The 21,721-nt window shown below is 36.0% G+C and overlaps 2 protein-coding genes across 2 annotated transcripts; both read left to right on the top strand.

The window, feature by feature from the left end:
* Nucleotides 1-1,058: 1,058 nt before the first annotated feature.
* LOC112576293 (tripartite motif-containing protein 45-like) lies at nt 1,059-6,289 on the top strand. The gene is made up of 7 exons (XM_025258645.1): nt 1,059-1,193; nt 1,853-2,937; nt 3,594-3,647; nt 4,567-4,725; nt 5,032-5,184; nt 5,651-5,830; nt 6,084-6,289. The coding sequence occupies exons 2-7, from the start codon at nt 2,038-2,040 to the stop codon at nt 6,114-6,116; spliced, it is 1,479 nt and encodes a 492-aa protein (XP_025114430.1). The 5' UTR covers nt 1,059-1,193; nt 1,853-2,037; the 3' UTR covers nt 6,117-6,289.
* Nucleotides 6,290-6,437: 148 nt separating this feature from the next.
* LOC112576266 lies at nt 6,438-21,510 on the top strand. The gene is made up of 10 exons (XM_025258589.1): nt 6,438-7,608; nt 9,276-10,359; nt 10,903-10,977; nt 11,424-11,477; nt 12,023-12,064; nt 12,836-13,006; nt 18,588-18,596; nt 18,939-19,088; nt 19,428-19,607; nt 19,868-21,510. The coding sequence occupies exons 2-10, from the start codon at nt 9,292-9,294 to the stop codon at nt 19,898-19,900; spliced, it is 1,782 nt and encodes a 593-aa protein (XP_025114374.1). The 5' UTR covers nt 6,438-7,608; nt 9,276-9,291; the 3' UTR covers nt 19,901-21,510.
* Nucleotides 21,511-21,721: the final 211 nt, after the last annotated feature.

Genomic DNA, 21,721 nt, shown 5'->3' on the forward strand with positions numbered 1-21,721 from the left:
TTTGTTTTGAGCAATGCGATAGGAAACTTGATACGAAGCCATCAAGCTTTCTTAGGAATTGATGTATGTGAGACAAATGTTTTTTTGGCTCTTTTGTATTCTTGCAATTTTCTTTTTCAAAAAAATCGAGAGTTTGCAAGCTAATTCCGCATGCTGAGTTTCCAAATGGCGCCGTAGTTTGTTTGGCTTCATACTCTCTGGAGCTAATATTGCGAGGCAAACAACACACTGTGGCCGTTCTTTACCATCAACAATAATGTTTGTAAAACCAGTTTTCAAGTATTCATTGTCATACCTTCTTACTTTCGTAGCAGGCCTTTCTGGTTTTTCATCGGCTCCAGCACCCAAAACTTGCACATCGCTCGTTTCTTCACTTTTTCTTTTCAAAAAACCACCGCAATCAGTTCCTTTTCGCAGCACAAATTTATCCATGGCTATCTTCTTCAGGACAAACACGTGTACTTGCATCCAAAATTTTGATTAAAACTGCTGTCCTTATCCAGTCGCAGCGCATTGTCTGGTCATGGCCTTCTGTCAGGGACCTAGAGTACTAGGACTGAGCACGTGCGAATGAAAGGGTGTGAATGATGGACGTTTCCTGAATGCGTGCCTTTTAGATGTTTAAAAACAAAGAGAGAGGTGTGACTGGAGAGGGAGAGGGTAGTCAGCGATGAGAAATTGGGGAAGAGAGAGGGCAAAAGGTGAGAGGAGGGAGATTGGAGACTTAATTGTTTAGAGGGGGATTGTGTTTTGAGTTTTGGAAGTGAGAAGTCACTGCATTGCCGAGACAGTGTACTTGAATAGGAAGAAGAGATTTGGAGTTTGAGCCCCCGCACCACTCGGTTACACAATGTAAACTAATTTCACTAATACCAGTATAAGAAACTTTTTTTAAAAAATGACCACCTTCGCGACCCCCTTGTAGGCACGTCGCGACCCCCCAGGGGGTCGCGACCCACAGGTTGAGAACCGCTGCTCTAGTGATAGCGAGGACTTAATCTAAACGAAAAGTTCTCTAATCTTTAGTCTAAAGTACGAAGATAAACTGTCAGGCCAGATTCAGTCTTACCTCAGTTGTTTGTTTTGAAGGACACGGTGAGTAAACTGTACATGGTTACACTGCACATTCACTAACATTCAGGTCAGCGTGTAACAAACCGCCATCTTCATGATCTACAGTGTGACTTTAGCAGGTAAGTCCTTGTATAGTGACATTCATTGCGGCAGATAGGTTGACAGATTCCTTTAACGGTCAAAAGTGCATAAAAACTGAAAGTAAGGTATTAGAGGAAAAGAGCTTAAATATTATGTCTTGTTTATGACATAAACGTTTCTACCCAGTTCATCAGTTCGTCAGTCTTGTACAATAAGATCGTTTTATACATTACTAAAATAGCGTTTGTAATGTCAAAACTATAATGGACTAATATTTTAAACTAGCTGCTGCCGCTTGTGATGTTTCTAATTTTATTTAGAGTAAAAACCAAATACTACTTTACTAATTTAAAAAATAATAAAAGTAGTTATGTGAACACCAGGATTTCTAAAATTTTTTCTTTAAGGCAACAAAAAGTTGTTATACTTCTTATTTATTTGTTACTTTTTGGGGTTACTTTTGCGAATTGAAGAACAAGTGAAAAGGCGCATGAATAAAAAAATGTAAATATTCAGCAAAGAAAAAGATGCTCTAAAACTTTAATTGATCTGACTGTCTTTATGTTTTCTTTTTTTCTTTTTTCTCTCCTTTGCTTTTCAAACTCACAAATAAATTCATCTGCAAAAGATGTACTTGAAATTTTTTTAGAATAAGATTTTTTTTAATTCCATTAATTTTTATGCTTTGTATCATCAGTGCCTTAGAATCCAAGATGTCTCTATCACATGAAAGAGAGTGTGCTGTTTGCACGAATGACTTCACCACACCAAAGATTCTACCCTGTGGTCATCTCCTGTGTCGACAATGTGTCATTACCTGGATGGATTCCAAACGTGATGCCGGGTGTCCGCTGTGTAGATGTCCTATAGTAGAGCAGTCAGATGGAAGTTCGTCCGACACTGTTGACGCCCTGCCGGACAGACTTTGTGATGGAAGCGCTGGTGGAGAGCGCTCGTGTGCTGAGTAAAGATCACCTTTGTTGTGTGTGTGAGGACGTCAGGGCGGACTTCATCTGTATGCAGTGTCAGGTCATGTTGTGTTCAGCCTGTACAAAGGCTCATAAAAAGCTCCCAGTGAGCCGCAGTCACGATGTGGAGAGTGTCAGCACTGTGACACCTGAACGTCTGGCTGCCAGCCGCCCTGCACTGTGTGCTGACCACGGCGACAAACACGCGAAGTACTTCTGCCGCGAGCACCGCCTCGCTGTCTGCTCAGCCTGTAAGGCTAACAAACACAAAGTATGCCAGGAAGTAAACATTCTTGACGATGAAATAAAGGCAGTTCAAAACTCAATGAAGCACTTGACAAAGATTCTGGTAAAAGCGGAGCAGAAACTAGAGCAGGCTATAGGTCAGCTGACGTCACGTCTACAGGAAGTTGATGTCAGCGAACACGAAGACATGGCGCAGGTGGACAAGTCATGTGACCGTCTTCACAAGCTGGTGGAAGATTTTCGTAACAAGCTGAAGGAAAAGACCCGCACGTCACATCTTAAAATCAGGAATTCATTACGTGACGTCAAGACTGACTTAAGCAACCGTCTCGGGAAGGTGACGTCACACAAACACATTGTGGCGATAGTCACGGCAGTGTCACCACGTCCTGCACTGATACACATGACACAGGCTCTGACAGACAGGGTCAACAGCCTTGACCTTAGCGCTCACTTGCAACAAGAGGTGTGGGTGAAGCCCTTTTCAAGTGTAAAGTGCTGTCAAGAAGTTGCGGGACGGGTAGAAGAAGAGCTCCTGATGTGGGACCAGCAGAAAACGGATACAAAGGTAAAAGTTAATGATAGATGTTTGAGTAGGCTGTCACACCCTTACTGTAGCCAATGTGCATAAAGCAACAAAAGACATGTGTTTATATATACATATATCTGAAGACTTATTACACAAATATGCAACGAATCATGTGAACAATTACTTTATACATTTTTGTTTTTTGTCATGATTCGTTTCTGTAACAAGGAAGTATTGATTATGACAGTTATTAATGTATAACTTATAACAGTTCTGATCTTTACATTTTAAAGATTCCCTTTTTCTGACTTTTACTTTGGAATAAATGCCTGAGGCTACAACACGCATCTTACACGCGACTTTTTTTCCGAACCTCACAAAGAAGTTCGAGTTGACACCAAAAAGCATCAACAAGGGATACCACTTACGCGAGAAAATAAAAGGTCACTGACCCGGATGTGACTCAAGTCAATGATTTACGATGTTTACTATTTCTGAATAACCTACCTTTTGGTGTAACAGAATGAAAGGAGAAGAGACAGAAATAAAGGAAAAAGCAGGAAACTATTTTTTTTTCCAAATTAAAACTGAGCAAACGACAAATATCAGAAAATGGCTTTTATTTTATAGAATGTGAATTAAGTTTGTAATATCAATAGTGAAAGGATTTTTCAATGCTCTCTGTTGGTTACTAGGCTTCCTTACCAAACCGCTCGCAAAAATTGAAGGAGGCTTTAAAAGCAATGCAGGTAAATAATCTTCTTTTAACGTGTTTGAAATTCTGTATGTTTATAATGTCCATAAACAGCTTTAAAATATGTTGATATTCTTTAACTTTAAACTACAAGCTCTGGTCGTTCTACCAGAAAGAATGTTGACAAAATGTTTCTAAAGTACATGGTCTTTTTTTAATTCTAAAGAAGCCATTTCTGAATTCAGATTCCATCGGCATGCAAAACTTTTCCAAAGCAGGTCATTAGAAAAGTTTAAGCATCCAAAACTACATGATGATAATTGTTTTTCTAGTACGAGCTTATTTTACACGGATTTAGTAAATTTGGATTTTAGGAAGCAGTGTAGTATATTCTAAGAATACTTTGTGTTTATCCTATAAATAGAGTCAACAATTTATAATATAAATTTATAATATAATATGAAATATAATAATATAATATAATAATATGAAATATCAGGACTGTCTTTGTACCTTGTAAAATCGTGATCATAAAATGTTTATCTCCACTCCTTACACAAAAACGTAAACACACACACACACACACGGAAACTTGTAGTTGATTAAAACTGTTTATGTTTTCGAGAAGTGTCAAAATTTACAGTAAAGTCATCTGCCAACCGTAAAATGTATTTCCTATGATTACATGGACAGTAAATTCTTCACACGAATGTAAAGGTTTGTGTATGGCATGATGTGATTTAATGTATGGGAAGTTGATTCTTACAGACACAAGAGTATGAGTGCGGATCTTAACAGAGAAAATAACCTTATAAAATACAACTAATAACACTAATACCAAAACATAAGCGTTATTAAATATTATTAATGTTTTGTAATTCTAATTACTTAAATATTTATTATTAAATATTATAGATGCCAAGTAAATATCTGTTAATAAATTTCATCGACAAGAGAATGATTATCATTTACAGTTGAACCCACAGCCACCAGTCCTTGTGTTCCACGAAAACTGTGGAACCAACATTCGTCTGATGAACGGTAACAGGACCGCGGAGAAGATAAATTCGCAGGCCTTCAGTCACGGGGTGGTGGTGTCACGTGACGCCATGGTGGCCAACGTTTTGTATGAAGTAAGTATTGCGCAAGAACTAAATGTCGACGACGAGGACGACGATGATGATGATGAGTAATGTTATGTGCTAAACAGGCTTTACAACAGAAGTTACACAGATGCAAACACAATTATTAAGAACTATTTTTGTGTTTTTTTTTTAAATCGTTGACACAAGTTTGAGTAGTCTCAATACAGAGCGTCTGTCTCTCGTCACGCTTGTTGCTTTACTGAGAAAGAGATAGGGAGACATCCTTTAGGTCAAATAGTCACCCTAGTCAGCTGTCACAACTTCACAAGTCATGACATTGTTATGGTGTCGTAGGTCAGGGTGGACGCGATATCAGTTGAGTACAAAGAGATTTTACTGGGAGTGACAAGAATTTCTCCTGCACGTCTCATTGTGACAGAGTTTTCTAACGACCTTGAAGACTCTGTTATTGTCGGACCCAAACTGGTCGACTACGAGGGAGAATGTGTGAGTTTTACTGGCTTAAGTCCTACAAGTGGCTTGTTGTCTGATCTCTATAAATTTTAAAAAGCTGATTATCATTCACTTGTATTTACTTTTTTATTTAACAAATCATTCTTAAAGGTTTCTGGTTATTCGCTCCTTTTCTGATGAGCAGGTAAAAGTAAGCAACAAATATTATTTAGCAAAATTCAATTTTAAAATATTTTTCCTTTTTCTACGGTAAAGCAGAGGAATACTCCCGTTTAAAAATATTGGCTTTAATTGATCTAAAGAAAATCAGTTTTTTCTTTGTACATGAAATTACCCTCCCCCTAATATTTTTCGGAAGTCATTAAGCACTTTTTTAAATCGTACACAGTAATAAAAATGTTTGTGGAAGAGTGACAGAATAATAGACCGTCAGGCTAGAAAGCTCACTTCCCGCAAAATATTTTATAAAAAGTAAGGAGTATTAGGTATTTGTCTGTAGGTGTTGTCTCGACTCGGAACAAATCTCAGGGAGCTTCAAGTCGGGAGTCGAGTTGGGGTCCTGGTGGACTCATCAAACTTCCTTCACCTCTACGTCGACGGACGAGACCAGGGCGTTGTCCCAACACGTGTCATACCGCCATGTTTTGCTGTTTTCGATATGTGGAGTTCAGTCGCAAAGGTGAGAGATACAGGTACACGTTAGGTACACAGATAAGTCTGAGATCGCCTTGGCAGACCATAGCGGTCTCTTAGACTAAGATAACGGGAGAATGTCCTAAAATCTGCAGCTAATGAATAATAATCAAAGGAATTAATTACCTTTTGTTGACGTGCAGGGAGGCTTTGTTTGTAAACTAGAGATTTTTACCAAGTTTGCTATGTTTTATAAGGCATTCAGTTTTGTACCTGCTGCCTTGTTGTCTGTTGAACAGGTTACAGCCCTTCCCACATCTAGGAGGACATAAAGAATATCAGAGAATGCTGAAACAGTAAAACGATAATTTTTTTTAAGACTGATGACGACATCAACCTTAGCGTTGATATCACCAACGAATGCTCCAGTGAATGTGTTTTGTCAACCTGTTTACTGTACAAACTCTTTCGCGTATATTTTTTTTTCGGTGATAGACATTAACAACCAAGAATAAACCTAGGAGCTGCCTCTACCCACCCCTGACAGAAAGAGAAAGAAAAAGTCTTCCTAGCAGTAAAAGGAGTCTGACAGAATATTATTTAAACAAATAAATATATTGTGTAAGCAATGCGAAAGAAGTATACACAACAGTTCTGCTGGAAGTTATCTTTTTAAATACCTTTAAATGATCATTGAGTCGACTTCTGTTTGTTTTCAAACCGTTCACTCCTCCTGTCCAGTTTTTCTCACTCAATAACAAACGTGTTGACCATAGTAGTGTCCGGCAAAAATTCTGTACAACAGCGGAAAAAGTGGAAGAGCCGCACACAGGCAGACTGTGCTGAACTCTTTCAGGCCTAAAGTCTTTCTTTGCTTTCAGCCATTTCGCTCTGTTTCTGCTGTCCACTAACTAACATTACTACTTACTGAAAATTATAGCTAAGTTAATAGTGATTTTATACGACAACAAAATCTTCTTTGATTCTAGTGCCTCCTTAACTTTTTGGTGTGTAAACAGCCTGGTCACTCTGACTATTTTTTTACAATTATATTTACAATTGTTTTTGCGTATTCCTTGTTTATATCCTTCTCCTGAGATTCTACTACAGAATCTACACATAAACAAATACTGATCAATCCTGAAATATAAAACACATACGTACACAAACACATACTAATATAATTTTTCATAAAAAACAAAGCTTAATCAATCATGATATTTATATTGTTATTGTTCTTAAGTGTGTGTGAGGTGTAAACTAGTCAGCTGACTTTCTGACAAACGGTTAGCGGGTAACATCACTAATGCAGATAAGATTGAAATGGAGGCAAAACTGAAGTTTACTTCCGTCAAAAAATGTGGACCATTAGTGACAAAAACAACATTACACAAGTGGTGAATAGCAGGCATTAGGATACGATTGATGGCAACAAACGGAATAGAAAAACTTTTTTTCTTTAGCTTTCTAATTACAAAATCACTTCCATCAATAAAGACCCGGTCTGTACCAATGAATAGAGATAGTAACGTGACCTATTTTTTTTTCCTTATTAAAAGTACACGTAGATGTTAAACGACAGCAAAAAAAACAAAACAACAAAAAACAAAAAAAAACAAAAACAAAAAAACAAGCATCCTAGTTGTTGTCCCTGTGTTAAGATCTACTTTCATTATCACTATCTTTGTATTATTTCTCGCAGTCTGCTGTATCATTCACAAATGTGAAGTAATCATTCTAGGAGGTGGATCTCTCCTGTTTGTGTCCCTATTTTTATTTCAACCAGAAAACACTTCGAGACATTATTTTTGGAGTAAACTAAAGGTAATCATTTGTAACCCGGCACGTCTAATTGGATATAACGTAGGAGATTCTACATGTTGGATATTTTTTTATGTGCATGTTCTGGTGTTTACTTTGTTACCAAAGTTATTCTTCTAGTTCTAAAGTTAAGGAAGATATAAGTTTTAAAAGTGGAAGTAAGGTAGTGGCGCACTAGGCTTTTTGTTAGCAAAACGGATACTTCTAATTGTTCACACTGTGGACGATTTTGCAAAAAGTACAAAATACATATGGTTACATCATTTCAAGTAACAAAAAGTACAAAGAAATGAACATTTACATCCTTTTAAGGCCTTTGCTTCTTAACAAAATAACGAGAAATAAAAAAAATGTTCTTGCATTCTAATTAGCATGTACAAAAACAGCAAAGTACTAAAAAAATTAACAAATGTTACAAAAGTGACTATAGAAATAAAATCACATCCAGGAAGATTTGGAGAATGGGCATGCTACATAAAATATGAATTTCTAGAAGCACAACCTTCCTACAGTTGTTCTCATTCTGTGTAACAAAATTACAGATTATAATACATGTTTAAACAAAGTTTTACATACAAAATATACGTCAGTGTGTTTAAAGACGAAATCATAGACGAAAAACTATCACAATAAATTTAGGTTATGGTAACAAAAATTATCTTTGTTATACTAACCTCGGTTAAAAGTGTCAAAATAGGTTTCTCTACAACACACACAAACTGAAAATTGAGATAAACGATTTTAACGGGAATTTCCAATAATTATTAGTAGTCTTATGACTGTCATGTGAGGTCCACAAAGATGACCTGCAGTGATAACGAGGACTTAATCGAAACGAAAAAGTTCTCTAGTCTTTAGTCCAAAGTACGAAGGTAAACTGTCAGGCCAGATTCAGTCTTACCTAAGTTGTTTGTTTCGAAGGAGACGATGAGTAAACTTTACATGGTTGCACTGCTTAACATCAGCTTATTCACTAACGTTAAACACTAAAATACAGTCATCTTGGTGAGCTGCAGTGTGACTTTAGTAGGTCTGCAGTTGTATAATGACATTCATTGCGGCAGGTAAGTTCTTAAAGATGCTTAAAGAATACAACAAGGTATTCGAGGAAAAGCGCTGAATAATGATGTCTTTTTTATGACATAAACGTTTCTACTCATTTCATCAGTTCATGGTCTTGCACAATAAGCTCGCTTTATCCGTTAGTAAAATGACGTTTCCAATGTTAAAACTATAATAAAAGGGATTTATATTTTTGAACTAGCAGCTATCGATGGTTATGTTTCTATTTTTATTGAAAGTAAAGACACATACTAAGTCACTAATTAGAAAGAATAAAAGCAGTCATGTGATCAGAATCATTTCTAATATTTTTTATTTAAGGCAAAAGAAAGTTCTTATTCATTTGCTGCTTTAGGAAGTTATTTTTTTTCTAATTCAGGACACAGGGGAAATGACGCATGAAAAAAAATTTAACTTGCCAAAAAAAGAAAAGATGCTTCTAAAACATTCATTAATCTTATTGTTTTGTTTTGTTTTGTTTTGTTTTTTTTGTCTCTATTCCTTTACAATCTTACAAATCTTCATCTCCCAAACCGGTAAATAATTTTTTAAAGCTAAGATTAGATTAGAAAGAAATTACATCATGTTTCTACGATTTGTATCATCAGTAACTTAGAATCCAAGATGGCTGAGCAAAACGAAAGAGAGTGTGCTGTGTGCACGAATGACTTCACCACACCAAAGATTCTACCCTGTGGTCATCTCCTGTGTCGAGAATGTGTTATTTCCTGGATGGATTCCAAAGCTGATGCCGGGTGTCCGCTGTGTAGATGTCCTATAGTAGAGCAGTCAGATGGAAGTTCGTCCGACACTGTTGACGCCCTGCCGACAGACTTTGTGATGGAAGCGCTGGTGGAGAGCGCTCGTGTGCTGAGTAAAGATCACCTTTGTTGTGTGTGTGAGGACGTCAGGGCGGACTTCATCTGTATGCAGTGTCAGGACATGTTGTGTTCAGCCTGTACAAAGGCTCATAGAAAACTTTCAATGAGCCGCAGTCACGATGTGGAGAGTGTCAGCACTGTGACACCTGAACGTCTGGCTGCCAGCCGCCCTGCACTGTGTGCTGACCACGGCGACAAACACGCGGAGTTATTTTGCCGCTCCCACGGGCTCCCTGTCTGCTTAGCTTGTAAGTCTAACATACACAAAGTATGTCCGGAAGTAAACTTTCTTGACGATGAAATACAGTCAGCTCAAAATTTACTAAAAGACTTGACAAAGAGTCTTGTAGAAGCGGAGCAGAAGCTAGAGCAGGCTATAGGTCAAGTGACGTCACGTCTACAGGAAGTTGATGTCAGTGAACAAGAAGACATGGCGCAGGTGGACAAGACATGTGACCGTCTTCAGAAACTGGTGGAAGATTTCCGTAAGAATTTGAAGGAAAAGACTCGCACGTCACATCTCAAAATCAGGAATTCATTACGTGACGTCAAGACTGACCTTAGCAACCGTCTAGGGAAGGTGACGTCACACAAACACATTGTGACTCGAGCGGTGGCAGTGTCACCACGTCCTGCACTGATACACATGACACAGGCTCTGACAGACAGGGTCAACAGCCTTGACCTCAACGCTAACTTGGAAGGAGAGGTGTGGGAAAAGCCCTTGTCAAGTGCAGAATATTGTCAAGAAGTTGCTGGGCGGATAGAAAAAGACTTAATGATGTTGGCACCGCAAACAACAAAGACACAGGTATTCTTTCCTTATTATACCATTATTGAGTTTTTAATTGTTACACTTGATGAGAAATTTATATGTAATGAAACTATACAAAAACACCAAGTTGTGGAAAATAATTTTATTTATTTTCAATTTGTTTAAAATATCTTTCCGAAATATGGTGGATTGTAGTGGTTGGAGGGAGGTAAAAGGTGTGGAAGTGGGTGTGCACGCTTATAATATTTTCTGCGCTGTCTTTGCAGTCTGAATAAAAATGTATATGACTTTGTGAGAATATAGGTGAGTGAGGAAGGATAACTGTATATATTTGGATTTATAGCCATAGTTTAGAAGGTTGTAGAAAACTTCCATAGCCAATGTGCTTAAAACAATAAGTAATATCAATATCGCTGTGTGTATGTGTTTGTATATTACTGGAAACTTCAGTCTCTACGGTTCGTTCCTGTAACAAAGCAGTAATAAATTCTTGCACCTTTATTCATATTTTAGTAGGTTATAACTCGCAACATTGCTAAGCTTCCCTCTCATAAGATTGTTATCCAATTGTTATTTCAGAATGTAACTCCGACCATGCAACACACATCTTTTCCACAACGTTTTTCCAGGCCTGACCAAGTTCAACCTCGCACAGTAAGAAGCTGTTTTGGTCATCCATTCGATACCTCTATGTTGATACTTTTGTGATGTACTAAGATGTAATATTTGGATTTAGCTGATAAGTTCATATATACATTTTTATTTTAATACATATATATTATATTATTATTTTTAATGCCTTAGCTATCCAAATGTAAGATCCTTTACTTGTCGTCAGGGAAGCAAGTTATTTATTTAGCGAAGTCGACGATTATAAATGTTGCATGCCTTTCTCCTACTAATCTGCTCTTTAGATTAACTGAGTGAAGAGTAACTGTTAAAAAAAAAATTAAGAGACTCCGTCAAAGAAAAGCAACATTTTGTTTTCATTCAGACTCAATAAATGACAAATATCACAAAACAGATATATTTATAGATTGAGAACTAAGTTCAAGACCTGAATAATGAAAAGATTATCAATGCTTTTTGTCTTCTACTAGACTTCATTGTCAGACAGCTCGTTCAAAAAATGGTATGCTGCAAACAAGATGCCGGTCAGTAATCTTTTTATATATCTTCAGCATTATATGTTAGAAAGAAAATGTTTACAACTGTTACATATATGTGTGTGTCTACACAGTTTTAAACATTTTATATATTTTATATATATTTTATATATTTTTTAAACATTTATAATCATGCAGATACACAACACATAAAATATAATATTTACAATAAAAAACGAAAACATGCCTAGAAAGTGACAGTCATTTTAGAATACATCCATCTGCCAAACAAGCTAACAATGTAGAATCTTGCACAACAAAGTATGTGCTCTTTTCACATCTCACACAGACATTATAACAGACGCCTTGGGTCGTATGTGCTTTCGACTAACGACAACACAATATCAATATATGTAATATCAATGCATAGATATTTTAAGTAATCATACAATTATATATATATAAAGTTAGTATTTATGTCTAGTTAACATGTTTTTAGATGATAGACAGTGTTTAACTAACTTTTCTTCCTTCATTTCTAAACATGCATTAATTTTTTTAAATTATTTATCTGTTTAAATATTCGAATAAAGGTTTCTAGATGGGGGATGATGCTTAATGATTCTAGGAAAAAAGTAAGTAATATTTTAATTGTAATGTATATTCTAATAACATATATGCTTGTTCAGTACTTTCTGTGTCTATATACTGGATAAATTCTGTTTTTTTTTTTATTTTCTAACTTTTGACGTACTTCCAGATTTGGGATTTCTCGGTCCTGTACAGTTACAGTTTTTCAATTTCTTTTACTGCAAGAAAACAAAATCTATAATTGTTAAAATTTACACCACGTAATATTTTGAAAAGGGCATTAAAACAGAGTATCACAGATAGTTGTCTTTATTGTAGGTTGATACATATAAAATGATAAAAACACCGGTCCAAATTTCATTGGCCATTACGTGTGGAACGGCTAGCAATCGCGTGGACTCTCTTAGAGTAAACATAAACATAAAAAACGCACACAAAGAAACAAAGAACGACTTGTTAACTGGTTAAAATTATTTTAGAATGCATGCTGATAAGTGACTGTTGTCTTGCAGTAATAAAATCTGTAGTAAAGTCATCTGCCAGCCGTAAAATATTTAATTTGTAGTAAAATCTTCAAACGACCCCATGTAAGGTTTTTGTGTGTTTTATGATGTGATACAATAATATGTAATATGTTGTGATACAGTATATAGTGAGTTGAGATATAGTAAATAGTGACGACTAATACAGTATAACACTTGAGTCATTAAATATTACTTCAATACTAGTGATTAATAAATAAAATTACTTCTAATATTATACATATTATGTAGAAGTCAATTAAATATCTTTTTTAAAAATTTCCCCCACAATAGCGTGGACGTCGCTTTCAGTTTGGTGCAAAGCGACCATTCCTTGTCTTCCACGAAAACTGCTGTTCAAACATTCGTCTGACAAACTGTAACACGGGGGCAGAGAAGATAAATCCTACTAATACGTTCAACGACGGTATGGTTGTGTCACGTGAAGCTATGGAGACAAACTACTTCCCAGATAGCATGCAAACGTTTTAAAAACGTTTTAAAAACGTTTTAAAATGTTTACATAAAACATTTTAAAAAGGTTTGCAGAAAACGTTTTAAAAATGTTTATCATGCCCATCAAAGTAATGTTTTAAAAACGTTTTCTGCAAACATTTGTAAAACATTTTAAAAATATTTTTAAAACGTTTTATAAACATTTTTCTGTAAAACATTTTAAAAACATTTAATAAATATTCGTATGTAAATGTTTTAAAAACGTTTTTAAAATGTTTTTTAAACCTAATTTAAATGTTTCGAAGGACACGTTTTTTAAACGTTTTAAAAATGTTTTTGAAACCTAATGTAAATGTTTCACAGTTCACACATACTTTTCACAGTTTCACTTCAAACATGGCATAAATGACGTACAGAGAAGATTTTCATTTGTTGTAATTAAAACATATTTCGTGTCGGGAATAAACCCAGGAGACATTTACATTATACAATAGCAAGTACAAAATGGTGACCATTTGTGATAAAAATGAATAAATGATACTCAAAAAAGAGAAAAAAGAATATAAATTAATTAAACACCGACAAATCAATGAATAGGATTTTTTCTTAAATTAATACTTTTAAATATTTCAATTTCAAATACTTAAAGGTGAGGTGGTGCGGCACTGTGCTCTGTGCAGAGTGCCAAGGAATAATTAAACTAAAACTAAACTTATAGACCTTTAGATTTACAAAAAACAGTGAATTGTAAATACAATTGGATGATGTACAAAATACACCAAAAAGTACAGTTACCCTGTTGTAGATAACAACATGCACATTATCATCTCTACCCTTCTACAAGGGACATATCATTCCAATTAATTAATAATATGAGAATTTCCATACCGTAAAATAAGGCTGAACAATTAAAAGTTCATGTATGTCTGGTAAAGTGGCTTTACGAAAAATGCACTTAGAACACTATCAGATCCACATGCCTTCATTTTAACATACTAAAACCTTCTTATATGTAATTATTAGATATCTCAAATATGAGACATTGTTGCTAAATATCAGCAAGCGTCCCAATTAGGGTCAAGAGTGGCTTGGTGATAAGCCTGATGTTCCTTATGCAGCAAAGTTAGGCATACATGCCAGTGTAGAGGAGTAAAAGGAGGCAAAAGCACAGAAGTGTTATATGTGGGAGACAGCTCTTGAGCGTGGAGGAGAGCCAGGGACAAAGGACTGTCAGGACTGCCTGCTGTTGCCGTTGGAAGCGAATGGCTATGTGACCAGTACTGGCATTCGGCGGCTGTAGGTGGCATTGCAGTCATCGTAGACATTACGTGTATATCTCTAGACTTCTCTGTCGCTGGGAGAGGAGTCGTCGCTCTCTGATACGGATGGCAGCTCGGGCGGGAAGGACGACGGACAGGTAGAACAGCACTGTCTGCTGAAGCATTGGTCTCCACTCTGTGATGGCTCCTGCACTAACTTTATCGGAAGCCTCCATACACCCACGGTTCTTCCGTACAGCTTCTGCAGATAGCAAAAATGGGATTTGTAGATTAAAGAAGCGCTACAGGTTTATAGATTAAAGATGGACTAAAGAAGTCTCACACTATACATATTGTTTCAGTTTTATGGTTATGCTTGTTCCCCATGTCTTTCCGTTTTTACGCTAGTTTCACCCATAGAAGCACAATTAATACTGACAAGAGCTACAGATAATTTTCAACTGTAGAGCTAGCAATGAAAAATGTCAATTCATGTTATACAAAAATAAGCACTTAGATCTGCACTTCTCTTTTTTGTCAAAGTATGTGTAGACAATATATCATATATCTATACCTTTAATAATAATATACACTAACATTTATACATCATCACTTACTGTAGATCATGTAGATCATTTCAGTCCCTTGAAAGCACACATCTCTTCCTTTTGTCCTTTCCAGTTATAGTTCCGAGCAACCTTGTCGGTCAGGAGTCGCCGCATGATTCTTTTCGCACAATCCTTTGCATTCGTTCTACCCACACAGGAGAGGCTTTTGACTTGCAAATCATTAGAAGACAAGAAACATATCTGTCAAAAGTAGGCCACACATCATAAACAAGAAAGGGTGTAGTGAAAATATACATGGCTTTAATTATTTACAATTCAAGGGCCATACAAAAATTATAAACTGAAAACTTTCACAAAAGCTGACATTTAATGTTTCCTTCCCAATAACCATAAAGTTTATGAGGCTGAAACCCTTTGAAACTGGATTTAAAATTTGACTTATTGTGTTCCACACTATATATGTATGATAGATTGACAAGAACTGATCATTCTCAAATGAATTCCCTATAAAAACATAAGTTTTTCAAAAATGTCAAGCTATGCTTTAAAATTCCCCTAAATTATTACAGATTATCATTTCAATCATGGCTTTAACAATGACATCTGCTTTACGTACGAGTAATTCATGAACGGAATCATCATCAAGGCGTCCATCCAGTTCCAACAGCTCTTGCTGTGTTCTAATCAGAAGGATCAAATCTTCTGGCAACATTCAGGCATCCTTTGCTGGAGCAGGCTGGTCTTTGCTTATCAGTGAATGAATCACCATATCTTTTACTTCCTGTAGCATCAATTTCAATTCTCTGTCTTGTTTCAGAATGAGCCAGGCAAATGCTGCAACAGTATGAACATAGCACTGTGAGCAAAAGTGGACAATTAACTTTTATAGGTGAATGAAGCCAATCAACGGTGATTTGGGAGGCAGTAAGAAACTTGTATAACCAACACTATGTTCAACTTGAGATTGTGAAGGGAATTCACAACAAAATTAAATAGGCAAAACAAAAAGCAAGAAAAGTAACCCATAATATAAAATTGTCTGAATTACCTTCATTAGACACTCTCTGGGTACCGCCTTTTACTGCTGCAGTTGTGAGGTCTGTCCCCTCTTGTACTCCTTGCTGAGAGTCACTACGTTGGTCACTGGGGTGCTCACGTCGTGGTGCCAATATTCTGGTGGTTAGTGCATTTACCTGTGGGCATAAACGCTTGTTTTCCACTTGTGGTTGCAATGAGTCTGGCAATGGTCCTGCTGGCACTGCTGGATGCACTGATTTCCATCTAAAGTCGTCTTCTTCCTCCTCGTCTGGGCTCTCTAGCCCTAACCTAATTAACAAGCATACCTATTAATAAGTGTGCAGTGAAATGACAATTATGAAAATTTAAGAATTTCTGGAGTAAAAGATTTAAGAAATAAAAATAATAAATAATTCCTAGGCTATACCTATCATAATATCAATATTACCCTCATGAAAAATTGAAATGAACTGCAATACTGAAATCTGTACTGATCTTGTAAGTTGTTCTCCAAACCTAGGGATTCCCTAATCCCTGTCATTCTATAACTCAAACAAGACACAATGTGACTACTTGTTTCTCTTCCTCTTCCGATCTTTTCAACCTTTAGTGCTGTCAGCATCTGTTGTATCCAAGTTTGATGTATACTGGCTGTTATCCACTTTTCGTCTGGCAACCAAATACTCATCTGAAAGGGTTATTAATTTGTGAAGTTATAATAAACATCGAGAATAATGGCATGCAATGCTTTACCACACAATATGCATTTCACATGACAAAATCAGTTAACTGTCTGTTCGCTGAGATGTTAATGGTCATGCGGCTGTATGTTCCAGTCTGTAACCACAATAAACCCTAAGCAAGGTCTGCGTGGACTAAAGACACTAACACTACCTTAAAACCTTTTACAAAATAAATATGAACAATACTTGTAAACTTTATCAAGAGACTGACCACAAAAATATTAACCAGGCTGACGAAGTCATCAAACATCTAATCTCTATAATATACATATATATGACAATGAGTAAAAAAGTATAAAAGTACCCTTTGAACCCAAAATGCAAACAGCTTGAAGAGTCCAGGTATGTCTATCTGGCAGAGCTCCCTCCTTAAGGTGTTTTGTCAGCTCACTTGGTGGCCAGTATGCTAACCGTTTCGCGTGCTGAAAAATAAACAATCCTCTATGAACTCTTACCAGGGAGGCTAACTGTGTGTCTTTATGGGAGTGTTGGACGTTTGACTTCATCTGTCATATTTCCGTCAGAGATTATGACTGCATAAATTTTTATACACTGTTATACTCAAGGAACTATGGTAAATACAGGGAGGATAGCATGAATCTTGTTCAGCTGAGATATGATTGTATTGACTGCAGTTTGCTTCTGTGGCATGCAATGTTATAATGTCACGTTATTTAATGTTATTAAAAACTCTATCATCCTTAAGTAAATTTTAAGAACATGTAACACAAATTTACACCATAATGAGAAATGATTACACAATACCAGGGGTACCATTTCAGCCATAGATAACGGTTTAGCAATGAATTCAAGCAAGCAGTTATTACAGGATGCTTTTGTCCAACAAGGCAAGAAGTACTGAAAGTGAACTGTTGGAAATGTTAAATGTTGCGACCCAATATGCCAACTGTGTGGCCAAATCTGTATCTGTTTCACTGTCGCTGTCTGAAGATATCGCTGAATCAAACTGATCATCAATATAATCTTCAAATTCACTAAAATTAGATTTCACAACATCATCATCATTATTTTCATCCAAATTGTATTTAGTCGGTAAATATTGCTGGCGTGATGTTATCGCTGAGAGTTCTGGTGTCTGCTGGTTCGAACTGTTATTAATTTGACTCTGTAGATCTAAAACTGTGAGCACCTTCTCTACGACACTGGATCGTGAATGTTTGTATCAGTGTGTATTGAATACATCTTTCTTCTTTCAGTTCTGCCAACTCTGCTTCTACAAGTTTTATTAACTTTTCTCCGCTTCGTCCAGTAGGACGACATGATGTGAACTATCAGCTGCCTTAACGTATTAGATTATGTACGAGCGCTCAATTCAGAAAGTAAACTTTGACACATCACACCCAATAAGCATACATTAAATGTGTGTTGTACTAGAACACGGTATATAGCGTTTTATAATTAAGAACCTGAAGTACGTGTATGGTAAACAAAGAGAAAAGATTACAACCTTGGTTTTCAAACATACAGTACATCAGCAGAGAAAATGTCGCGCCGCGTGGAATCATGGGAGTACGTGCATCCACAAGAAGAATAGCAAATATTTAGTTACGTAGCATTGATGTTTTAAAAACTGCAATGATTTTAAACTATCAAACCTAGTCATAAGACAAATATAACAAAGTCTTTAAAAATGCTTTTTGGTGAGGATTTTCAGTATCTACACCGTGGACTGGCTCTAAAATTCCATAGGAGAAGTGAATGCCGGCAAATCAAATAGTGACGTCTTATAAAAAATTACGTCATGACGCGCAGCCATAAAGGTTAACATTGTAAACGTTTATAAAACATTTATTTAACATTTTTGTTTTAAATGTTTTATTTTCAAACATTTTAAAAATGTTTTTAAAATGTTTTACTTAAAAATGTTTTTTTGGTAAATGTTTTTAAAATGTTTTTAAAACGTTTTATCTAAAACGTAAACCTTATTACAACCATGTAAACGTTTTTAAAACGTTTTTAAAATGTTTTCATGCTATCTGGGTTGTATGAAGTAAGATATGAGGCTAGAATGATGATGATTCATGATGATTGATTGATGATTGATGATGATTGCTGACGATTGATGATGATCATTAAACTTGCTGCAGAGCAAAGTTGCTGTTATGAACTGTTCTTTTGTTTGTAAGCGTATAGACGAAAGTATAAAAAAAATCCGTATAATTTCTATTTACTTGTTTGACACAAATTTAAGTAAACCTTATTTAAAAGGGGTTGATTATAATCAGTCTGTAGTATTTCTCTGGTGACGCTTTCTGTGAAAACTCTACTAAAAGATTGGCAACAAAACAGCTGTCACATATTCGCCTGTCATGACACTGTAATGTTCACACAGGTCATAGTGGACGCAGTATCATCTAAAGACAACAGAGTATTCGTAGGTGTGACAAGTATCCCTCCTGCATGGCTTAATATGACGAAGTATTCCGGACACCTGTACGATGTCATGATCTACCCCAGAGTGGTCTACCAAGAGGGAGAATATGTGAGTTTCCATGGCTTTAAATGCGTGAAACTTCATTTGTTATTTGGACTAGGTGTAAAAGTTGAGGTTAATTACATGATACATTTTTTTTAAATTCTTGAAATCAGGTGTTCCCCTCGCACTTCCAGGATGCACAACTAAAAAGTATTAACCACTGCCTCTACTTAATATTTTTCAAAAGGAATAAAAGATTAATGTTTTATTTCAGAGTTAAAAGAAAATTATGGAAAAGGTTATACAAGTAGGTTATTTGAAACTTAGATTGGGGTACTCGTAACATCAAAGAAACTCACTGCAAGCATTTATTAAAAGGTAAAGGTATCAGGTATTTGTTTTCAGGTGTCTAACACGTTAGGACAATGTCTCAAGAAACTTCAAGTCGGGAGTCGAGTTGGGGTCATGGTGGACTCATCAAACGGCCTTCACCTCTACGTCAACGGACAGGACAAGGGCATTGTATCAAATTTTGTCAAACAGCCCTGTTTTGCTTTATTTGGAATCTGGTATAAAGTAACTCAGGTGAGAGACCTACGTACAGGCTACATTATACAAAGAAGTTTGTGATTACTTTATAAAACTCTTTTTCATAATTTTGTACGTTTGTGTCGCCCAGGAGTTTGCGGTTCATAAATAATAAAGTAACTCTTTTGTTTCATATTTCACAGCGCTGAAATAAAGGCTCTCTTTGTCTAAAGTGTAGATTTTCTAAAATTTCTGTTTATGTTTTGTAAGTAAATCGTTTGGCATTGCACCTGCTTCATTTTGTCTTTGTTGACCAGGTGACAGCCTGTTGTAGATTAATGAGGAGATAAATAATATCAGAGGAGAAATCGTCCGAGACAGCAAGAAGTGACCAAAGACGGCGCCAATGTATCTGGTTTGTTAAGCTTTTTACTGTGCAAAACAAAAAAGTATAAATGATTCACTTTTGTGTTGATGTACATGAAACAACCACGAAAAGCAATACTTTTATTACAGTGGTATAAGCTGTCCTCCATCCCTTTACACACATACAAAGAGAGAAATGAAGAAGAAACATATTTTTAGCGGAGACTGACCGATACTAATTAAGCATACAAAATATAATGTGTAAACACAACAAAATGAGTAAACAAATTAGTATCGCTAAAACTGTTTATTTCATAAAATCTTTCGCAGTTATCATTGGTTTATGGTCGTGCTGATTAATGATATGCTCATTATGAGTATGTTGCTGTACAACTACAATTGTAATAAGAGTAAATGGCTTTATTTTCAAATTGCTTTTTATGTATTCATTATTGTGCAAAAGCAAATAAGTAGTTTTGTTTACGGTAGTTCTTTCTAAAGCTATAATATTTATATGTACAGAGAATTTACTGACTAGGCAAGCTACAGTATGTCTTTAAACTGTCGTCTGATCCGAGAGTGTTATTATACGCTTTCTTTTCGTTAATATAAATCTGTTAAGAGATATTTTTTAGTGTTTCCTATTTACGTGTAACAATATGGGATACAAATTCGGTGGGATAGACAATGAGCACAGACAATGTGAGTTTAAAGCGAGTATAGCTACATACCTACTGAGTGCTAGTTATTGGGAGTTGTTTTGATTTTAAGCAGAAAGTCAGTCCTTGTTTATGTCATGTGACATTGTACATCTGGACACACAAGTCAGGTGACACATGCAGCGGACTCAGACCGGGTTGTGATGGTCCACTGTTTGTCAAAAAGTGTTTTTTTGCTGCCCATTGGCGTGGAGTCCACGGTCCACACTTCATGCTAATTTAGTTAATCCTGCGCACGCATTAATAAGTCAAAAGTATGATGTTTTGAAGTCGATCTGTTTCGGTCCAAGAGGAAATACATATATGCTTCTATTATAATAAATTTAATGTATTACATACAAATACTGTCTCACATTTCTCACATTTTTAAATCGTCAGGACAAACATTACTTCTTTATTTTGTTTCCTAACGCACGTTGTTCATGTTCACCTTTGCTTTATCGTTGTGTGCGAGGTTTTCGAAAAGAGAAATCAAATATTTTGTCGGTGATTATAACCTTGTAAGTTTTGATACATCAACTGTAAATGTAAATACATTGTAAACAACACAGCGAAACAGCACACAAACCACATTTTCCAGTAAGGGACACGATTTATCTGTAGTGATGTTGATGTTCTCTTGTGAGGCAGTTTTAAATTCAAAGCTACCATGAAACATCGGAGACTTTGTACATTTACGTATGTCTCAGTCTGTATACAGTGTTTAAAACAAGAATAAAGTATGAAAACAAGACTCATGCGCACATCGTTGCTCTAGTCTTGTTAACCACAGTCTAATCAGGTTTGTTTGAAAGACTTCAGCAATAGTTCCTACAGCCAGCACTTTGCTGAAGCCACACATCCCAAACCCCGCATCACATCAAACGCTCAGGTATGTTTACCAGTTTCCTGTAAATATCAGAACATATTGTAAGCATTTCTAAAAATAATCTTGTCATTTAGATGAATAAAAACAAATCCCTACAAAGCATATAAAAATGTAATTTTAGTAAAACTAATCAGGCTAGTCATTATGAAAAAAGCGAGAGATATTTGCGGTGCTGCTAGCCTGGTGTTGGAAGTGGTGTGTACAAACATTAACTGTGT

The sequence above is a fragment of the Pomacea canaliculata genome, linkage group LG11, assembly GCF_003073045.1.
Source record: "Pomacea canaliculata isolate SZHN2017 linkage group LG11, ASM307304v1, whole genome shotgun sequence".
NCBI lineage: Eukaryota > Metazoa > Mollusca > Gastropoda > Architaenioglossa > Ampullariidae > Pomacea > Pomacea canaliculata.

Coding starts and splice junctions, on each gene's coding strand:
- LOC112576266 (XM_025258589.1), top strand. CDS start 9,292: ATGGCTGAGCAAAACGAAAGAGAGTGTGCTGTGTGCACGAATGACTTC. Junction 10,360..10,902: donor CGCAAACAACAAAGACACAG/GTATTCTTTCCT, acceptor TTGTTATTTCAG/AATGTAACTCCGACCATGCA. Junction 10,978..11,423: donor ACCAAGTTCAACCTCGCACA/GTAAGAAGCTGT, acceptor GTCTTCTACTAG/ACTTCATTGTCAGACAGCTC.
- LOC112576293 (XM_025258645.1), top strand. CDS start 2,038: ATGGAAGTTCGTCCGACACTGTTGACGCCCTGCCGGACAGACTTTGTG. Junction 3,648..4,566: donor AGGCTTTAAAAGCAATGCAG/GTAAATAATCTT, acceptor TATCATTTACAG/TTGAACCCACAGCCACCAGT. Junction 5,831..6,083: donor TGTGGAGTTCAGTCGCAAAG/GTGAGAGATACA, acceptor TCTGTTGAACAG/GTTACAGCCCTTCCCACATC.